This window comes from Scophthalmus maximus, chromosome 18 (assembly GCF_022379125.1).
Source record: "Scophthalmus maximus strain ysfricsl-2021 chromosome 18, ASM2237912v1, whole genome shotgun sequence".
In the NCBI taxonomy this organism is placed as follows: Eukaryota; Metazoa; Chordata; class Actinopteri; order Pleuronectiformes; family Scophthalmidae; genus Scophthalmus; species Scophthalmus maximus.
In genome coordinates this window covers 18402501-18410000 of record NC_061532.1, presented here as the reverse complement: position 1 = coordinate 18410000, position 7500 = coordinate 18402501, and the positions used below count along the sequence as shown (strand labels likewise).

The following is a 7500-nucleotide window of genomic DNA, read 5'->3' as shown; positions in this document are numbered from 1 at the left end:
TGATATTAATCGTTCTATCGAACTCTCGGCAAGAAAGAAAACCAACAAAATGGACTCATGAATCCATGAAGTACCCTAACCCTGTATATATAAATGATAAGATGTATCCGTATAATAATACTCTTTATGATATTGTAAAGTTTTACTCGAGTCAATGGCGTGTTTGACCTCGCCGACTCGGCTTCGGGCGGTCGGGGTTTTGTTTGGAGAGAGATGTGGAGGCTGCCAAGCAAATTAACCCCCCCCCCCCCCCCCCCCCCAACACAAACACTGATGAATCCACTGAAAATCTGCCAAATTGCCCCCCCCCCCCCCCCCTCCTGTGTGATATCAAACAGCTGGAATTCCTTTTCTGATTCAGCACTGAGACTCGCTGTGTCTTCACCTGTGAGCCAAGCTGATTGGATGAAGATGCAGAGACTTGGCTCGTTCACACTTTGCCGAGTACCTGAAGCACGAAGGAGCTGATGTGTGTGTGTGTGTGTGTGTGTGTGTGTGTGTGTGTGTGTGTGTGTGTGTGTGTGTGTGTGTGTGTGTGTGTGTGTGTGTGTGTGTGTGTGTGTGTGTGTGTGTGTGTGTGTGTGTGTGTGTGTGTCGGTGTGTGTGTGTCGGTGTGTGTGTGTGTGTGTGTGTCGGTGTGTCGGTGTTCAGTGAACAGAGCTACAGATCATACCCAGATGTTTGTACCGTTTTCTATTTGTACATTCTGATATTTGTGAACAAATCAAAGTTTGTAGGAATCCCCTCAGGACATCATTAGACACCAAATGTATTTTTTGCAGCAAAAAAAAATTCCCAATTAATGATAATGATAATTTTTACGAGCTGTGTCTGGTCTTCGAATTTGTAAATGTACACTAAAGGCAAAAAAGCAGACTCTTTATTAAAAAATATATATATATTCATTCCAACCTCGTCTTTTGAAAGTTATTTCATTTTTGTACCATTTATATTCATACAAGTGACCAGACCTGATCTTCCAGAGCAGCCTGGTCGCAGACACAGTGAGCGATGAACCCTGATCGTGTTCAGTTGCTCCCTAGTTGCTTCAATTCTCCATTTTCAACTTTAATTTCAACTTTGACGAAGTAAAATTGGCTCAATTTCTGCAGGACGTACTGATGAATGTCAAATTATTTATAAAAATGAAAGTCATACAAACGTCACACGAATGTACAATTTAATGAAAACGCGTCTTAGAACTTTGACCATGTTCGAAAAACAATCAAAGGTTATTTGCAGGCGGCCAATCCAAAACTTCACCAACAGCATTAATGCACAATAATGTTTTATTGATGAACCTCCTTGAAAGAACCTTTGGACACCGCCCCCCCCATGGATCCCTCTCAGGAGCCCCTGCATCTTCCTCCTGCTCCCCTGGGAGGTCGCTCCTCATCCCCAGCCCGACGGACGGATGGACGGATGGATTGATGGATGGATTGATGGATGGACGGATGGATGCACGGATGGATGGACGGATGGATGGATGGATGGACGGATGGATGCACGGATGGATTGATGGATGGATGGATGGATGGATGGATGGACGGATGGATGGATGAATGGACGGATGGATGCACGGATGGATTGATGGATGGATGGACGGATGGATGGATGGATGGATGGATGGATGGAGATAAAGCTTTATTCTCTGCTGTCCATCACAGCCTCCCCAGCGGTCCCTCGGGTGGGGTGTGTGTGTGTGTGTGTGTGTGTGTGTGTGTGTGTGTAGGGAGGGGGGGGGGGTCCTCGATACTTGTCCAGGTTCCAAACCGGTCCGTTGACGTCAGTGCTGGACGTATAAAGCCCCGCGTCCGCCTCCCGTCGCCCTCACTGGGACTTTGGAGACGAAGCGTCGCCGGTCGATCGACCACAGAGTTCGTCTGCAGAGAATCTGGAGAGAATCAAGTGAGTGGACCGGAACCTGTTTGTCACTGTTATTATCATCCTCTTGTCTTGATATTTCAATATTAAGAAGTTGTTACTTCTTGCAGGGAAGTTTCTCTGCCTGTGTGAGAACAGGAGATGGATTGTGGATTATTGAGATGGCATCATATAGTCTGAAAAATACTTTGTAAAATACCAGAAATTACTGATTGTGGTGAGAATGACACACGTTAGAAAAAGAAGTTATAACTTGTATGTTTCCTCACTGCTCCATGAGAAACGTTTCACAGACTCGCCTCAGTTCTTTAATAAAGTGCCCGGTGGTGGTGGCGGATCTTCTCCCCTGGTCGCAGGACATGAAGCCGGTCTCCCTGCTCCTGCTCCTCTCCTCGGTCCTCCTCTCGTCACACCTCCGCCCCGCCGCCGGCCGACCGCGCGCCCTGCCCGCCGGCTGGCTGGATGGCGGCGGCCGCCTCCAGACGCAGCGGCTGGACGAGGTGCTCCTCCGGGCGGCCGCCGCCGCCGCCGGCACCGGTCCCGGCACCGGCACCGGCACCGGCGCCTCCTCGGAGCCGCTGCAGGGCGACACCACCCTGAGGTTCTTCCGCAGGAGGAACCCGGAGCACCTGCGCCTGCTGCCCGCCGAGGAGGAGGAGGGCGAGGAGGAGGCGCTGCGCACGGCGGCGGAGCAGCTGCTGAAGCGCAGCGAGGAGCCGCCGCTGTCCATCGACCTGACCTTCCACCTGCTGAGGAACATGATCCACATGGCCCGCATGGAGAACCAGAGGGAGCAGGCGCAGTTCAACCGCAAGGTGCTCGACGAGGTCGGGAAGTGAGGCCCCAGCAACGCGGAGGAGCCTCGGCTGCACATCAGTGTCCGTTCCGTTTTACGCACAACGTGGTGCCAAATTACGCACCGACGAATACGCGAGAAAAAAATGTGAAAATTCTTAAATGTTACTTAAAGACTCTGTTGGAGGATGTGGGGATGGACTCCTCAGACCCCCCCTCACCCTGTGGTCACATCCACTGACCCCCCCCCCCCCCTCACACACACACACACACACACACACACTGGACATTTGGTGGACAAAAGGGAAACTGTCTGGTTTCACTGGATCTCACATGTTGTTGTGTTTGACTGTTTCTTTGTTTCTTCATCATCTGTGTGAACAACCGCGTGCAGGACAAGCTGCTGTCCAGGTTCATGTGAGTGTTTCCAGGCAGACCAGGGCTGACTGACGACGGCGGCCACCGGCAGGTTCATTTGCATAGTTGTGTTAATCACTTGGGTTAAATTAAATGTTTGACATTTGATCAAACTCCCGATGTTCCCCGAGCAGGACCTGTTCCTCTCCTCCTGCTGCTAATGAGGTCACAGGAGCAGATTTTTAATTATGATATAATGATATTTAACCTTTTTTGTGGCCTCGGCAACTAAATGATTATAACACATTATGGATCATGTAGCCACCAAATTACTTGACAGGTGTGGGGCAGAAGGATTATTACAAACAGATCCACGCGGTTTGACGTAGAATGAGCAGTTTTGTTCAGACACATTTTACTGATGTGTTAATAATTAAACTTTGACCTTTTACATTAAGGTCAGATATACTTTCCTCTCTTCATTTATCTCACGTTGGACTGATATTATATTTGAACAAATCTCACAATTCACTGCAGATTCAGACGACGACTCAATCAGACTGCTGCTTTATACTTTAGACTTATTATTGAAGTTTCTGTTGAATGTGCACCGAGCTGCAGAGAATTTCTGTTTCAGGCCTAAAATGAAGCTTCTCCAAAACCACAATTCGTCCAAGATCCAACGCCTGGAAACTTAAATATTCCAAATGCCCCCTTTTGTCTTTTGTCGGTTTTGAATCCACTTGTTCAGTCTTGTCGGTGTTGAACAGATCTGAAGAGCACTTTAGTTCACGGTCCACGTCCTCTTCGTCCTCTTCCTGTCCCGGGGTCTGAGCGGGAGCCGTCACCTGTACTGTATCGACTGTAGCATGTAGCTGACCTACGAGAAAAATCCAACAAAAAAAAAAGCTTCATTTTACCGTCAAACATTCACGTCTTCTTGTCTTTGTTTTAGCAAATGTAAAAAAAAAAAAAAAATACAACAACAACTACAGCTTTTTGCCATTTATATTTTGTAATAAAAAAGTTTGAAGTAAAAAGAAAAATCCCTCTTTATTCTCTTATGAAATACAACTTTTTCTCATCGTCCAGTGTTCTTCTATTGGTAATAAGATCTTTTCCAAAGACGACACTTTGAACACTGGAACCTGATGTCGGACGCACTTCACATTTATTGATGTTTAGTTTTCCACACGACTCGGAGCTCGGTGAGTTCATCGCAGCTTCGGAGACGTTTTTGAGGATCAGATCAGAAGTGACGGAAGTGACAGTGAAAGAGTCAAAATGGCGTCTTCGCCCTTTACTCTTCTGCGCGACTCGGACCAAACGGTGAAATCTTCTGCCTCATCGTCCCCTCGTCTCGAACGTGTGTCGCCCAACCGCCACGGGCAGCAAGACCAAAGCGGTTTACAACGAAAGTTGTAGAAGTTTTAAATCTTCTTCGCTGAATATGAATAGCGTCAATTTAGAGATTTGACATTCTCGTCGTATCATATATTTATCAAACACCTGCTACAGATATGTGTCATTCGGGTTCATGTAAAAGAAATCACACATGATGTGTTGGTGTATCTACAAGAACATTCCATCACACAATACAATCTGCATTTCACTATTTTATTGTCATCACCATGGATGTTTTTTTCAAAAGTTACATAAAACATGCATCATCCATTCACATGTAAAACCTTGTAACAGACCGGTCACAAAGACCGAAACACATCACTCCATGGAGGAATAACAAGCAAGGCGTGACTTCGTGTGGCGTGGTCTCGTTGTTGAGTTGTTTTAAAGACGGGGAAACGTTCCAACGTCCAAATGTACTTGGATTTCTTGAATCGTTTTTTCGTAAAACAGACGACGACCGGGGATTTGATCAGACGCCACTCGAACAAGAGGTAATAGTAAATCTGTTGGGGATTAATGTGCATGTGGAGTATTTACACAGAATCAGAAATAATCCACGGTGCTTCAGTCTTATTATTGCATATCGGCCGCTCGGCGTTTAATAGACGACACTTTTCCTTTTTTTTGTCACGATGAGAAAACTGCAGATCATTTCCAGCGGTGGAAATGTTCTGATGTGAGATTCCAGCCCTCCGAGAGTTCTCGTGTTGGTCTTTGTGCGACACACATCCTCCAAACTAAACAGGCAAATACGCCCATCTATCGTTTGTGTGACGAACAAATTCAACCGGTTTCATGACGCGAGCAAGAAAATACATTTTTCGGTAAATCTCTGCGAAACTACTTTGTCATTCCTCCGACGTGATGTTCTGTCGATCCGCCCCGACCTGCCTCCTACTGTACGTGGATTACCTACAGTAAATGAGATTATCTGCCCACTGTATTTTTTTTACATCCTCCGCTTCCTGTTGTCTCTTCTCCTGTTCCTCCTCCGAGCATTTGAAAGACAAAGTGTTGTGTTTGTAAAATATGAAGGACCATAAACAGTTATCAACACAGTAAGTTATCGCTCTACTGTAACTCCAGTTCTCCTAAATCTACACTTTTAACAATCTGCTTTCAAAAGAAAAAAACATGTACCGATTAATAAACTGTAATCCATTGTGTTTTTTGATATTTACATTTCTTGAAGCTGTAGATTTTACAGGAGCCTTTGTGGAGCTACTGTATATCAGGGCTCTTAATCTTCTTCACTTCTTCACAACGCAGAGTTAAATCCACTATACGTTCAGTTTCCCGTGAGCTAAACATAGGACGATATATTTGCACACAACATACACGGCTTTTCTTCTAGGTAACAAAAGACGACGATGTGGGAGGTTTCGAAACGCGGCCAAGTCCTTGTCCTCTCTGCAGCAGGAGGAAACAGGCAGAAGGTTTACGGGACAATGTCTTATTTCTGACCATCTCCAGGGGGTTTCGTTTACATGTTTCATGATTTCGTGTCTGTTCCCGTCTTGAACTATGTGGATTATGGTAAAACTTCCACGTCCTCCTGACGGCAGCAGGGACCTGGAGAGAAGAGAACACAAGACGGACAACATGAGATCAGTGTCGTCCAACGACTCGGCCTGATGTCGAGGACGAGGAGGACGAGGAGGATGAGGACGAGGAGGATGAGGACGAGGAGGATGAGGACGAGGAGGAAGAGGAGGACGAGGACGAGGAGGATGAGGAGGGTGAGGAAGAGGAGGATGAGGATGAGGAGGATGAGGACGAGGAGGATGAGGAGGAAGAGGAGGACGAGGAGGATGAGGAGGACGAGGAGGGTGAGGAAGAGGAAGAGGAGGGTGAGGATGAGGATGAGGAGGGTGAGGATGAGGACGAGGATGAGGATGAGGATGAGGACGAAGAGGATGAGGACAAGGATGAGGACGAGGAGTATGAGGATGATGAGGATGATGAGGATGATGAGGAAGAGGAGGGTGAGGATGAGGAAGAGGGGGGTGAGGATGAGGAGGATGATGATGAGGACGAGGATGTGGAGGATGAGGATGAGGACGATGAGGATGAGGATGATGAGGACGAGGAGGAAGAGGAGGACGAGGACGAGGAGGATGAGGAGGGTGAGGAAGAGGAGGATGAGGATGAGGAGGATGAGGACGAGGAGGATGAGGAGGAAGAGGAGGACGAGGAGGATGAGGAGGACGAGGAGGGTGAGGAAGAGGAAGAGGAGGGTGAGGATGAGGATGAGGAGGGTGAGGATGAGGACGAGGATGAGGATGAGGATGAGGACGAAGAGGATGAGGACAAGGATGAGGACGAGGAGTATGAGGATGATGAGGATGATGAGGATGATGAGGAAGAGGAGGGTGAGGATGAGGAAGAGGGGGGTGAGGATGAGGAGGATGATGATGAGGACGAGGATGTGGAGGATGAGGATGAGGACGATGAGGATGAGGATGATGAGGACAAGGACGAGGATGAGGATGAGGAGGACGAAGATGAGGACGAGGATGAGGAGGATGATGATGATGATGAGGATGAGGAGGATGAGGATGAGGATGAGGAGGACGAGGAGGATGATGAGGAGCAATAATCCTACAAGAGCTGCAACAGTTAATCAATTAGTAATCAACGACTAACTAACTAACTAACTAACTAACTAACTAACTATCAATCGGATCAAGTAGTTTTTATTTTTTTAAGTTAAAATTCTGATTTCAGCTTCGTCAATGTGAATATTTTCTGGTTTCTTTGCTCCTCTGTGACAGTAAACTGAATATCTTTGGTGTCTTGACCTTGAAAATGTCTGAATCTGCACTAATGTCATTAAAAAATTAAAGTTACCTCATGTTTTAATATCTGCAGCCAAAGTCGAGTTCCGACTCTTCTCCCACTTCACAATCATCTTCTCTGTCATCTCCCACACCTGAAAACACACACACACACACACACACACACACACAACACACACACACACACACACAACACACACACACACACACTCACACACACACACACACACAAACACACACACACACACACACACACACA

The 7500-nt window shown here is 46.9% G+C and overlaps 2 protein-coding genes across 7 annotated transcripts in view; one reads left to right on the top strand and one right to left on the bottom strand.

Moving 5' to 3' along the window:
* Positions 1-1531: 1531 nt before the first annotated feature.
* Positions 1532-2925, top strand: uts1 (urotensin 1). 2 transcript variants are annotated; one of them, XM_035617136.2, is made up of 2 exons: positions 1532-1908; positions 2241-2925. In XM_035617136.2, the coding sequence occupies exons 1-2, from the start codon at positions 1543-1545 to the stop codon at positions 2721-2723; spliced, it is 849 nt and encodes a 282-aa protein (XP_035473029.2). In that variant the 5' UTR covers positions 1532-1542; the 3' UTR covers positions 2724-2925. The 2 variants fall into 2 exon arrangements, with proteins under 2 accessions (XP_035473029.2, XP_035473030.1); XM_035617137.2 differs by having other exon boundaries at positions 1995-2925.
* A 2347-nt stretch (positions 2926-5272) lies between these two features.
* trim54 (tripartite motif containing 54) overlaps positions 5273-7500 on the bottom strand; it is a 15851-nt gene continuing 13623 nt past the window's right edge. For 2 of the 5 annotated variants that reach the window (XM_035617132.2, XM_035617133.2), the window contains exon 8: positions 5273-6015. In XM_035617132.2, the coding sequence (XP_035473025.2) occupies positions 5724-6015 (292 nt within the window). In that variant the 3' untranslated portion in view covers positions 5273-5723. Of the gene's footprint in view, positions 6016-7293; positions 7376-7500 lie in introns of all 5 variants that reach the window. The other 3 variants (XM_035617134.2, XR_004786274.2, XM_035617135.2) reach the window with 3 other exon arrangements.

Excerpts from the sequence above, each read along its gene's own strand:
- uts1 (XM_035617136.2), top strand. The coding sequence starts at position 1,543 with ATGGACGGATGGATGGATGAATGGACGGATGGATGCACGGATGGATTG. Across the intron at positions 1,909-2,240 it reads GAGAATCTGGAGAGAATCAA|GACATGAAGCCGGTCTCCCT; the intron begins GTGAGTGGACCG and ends CCCTGGTCGCAG.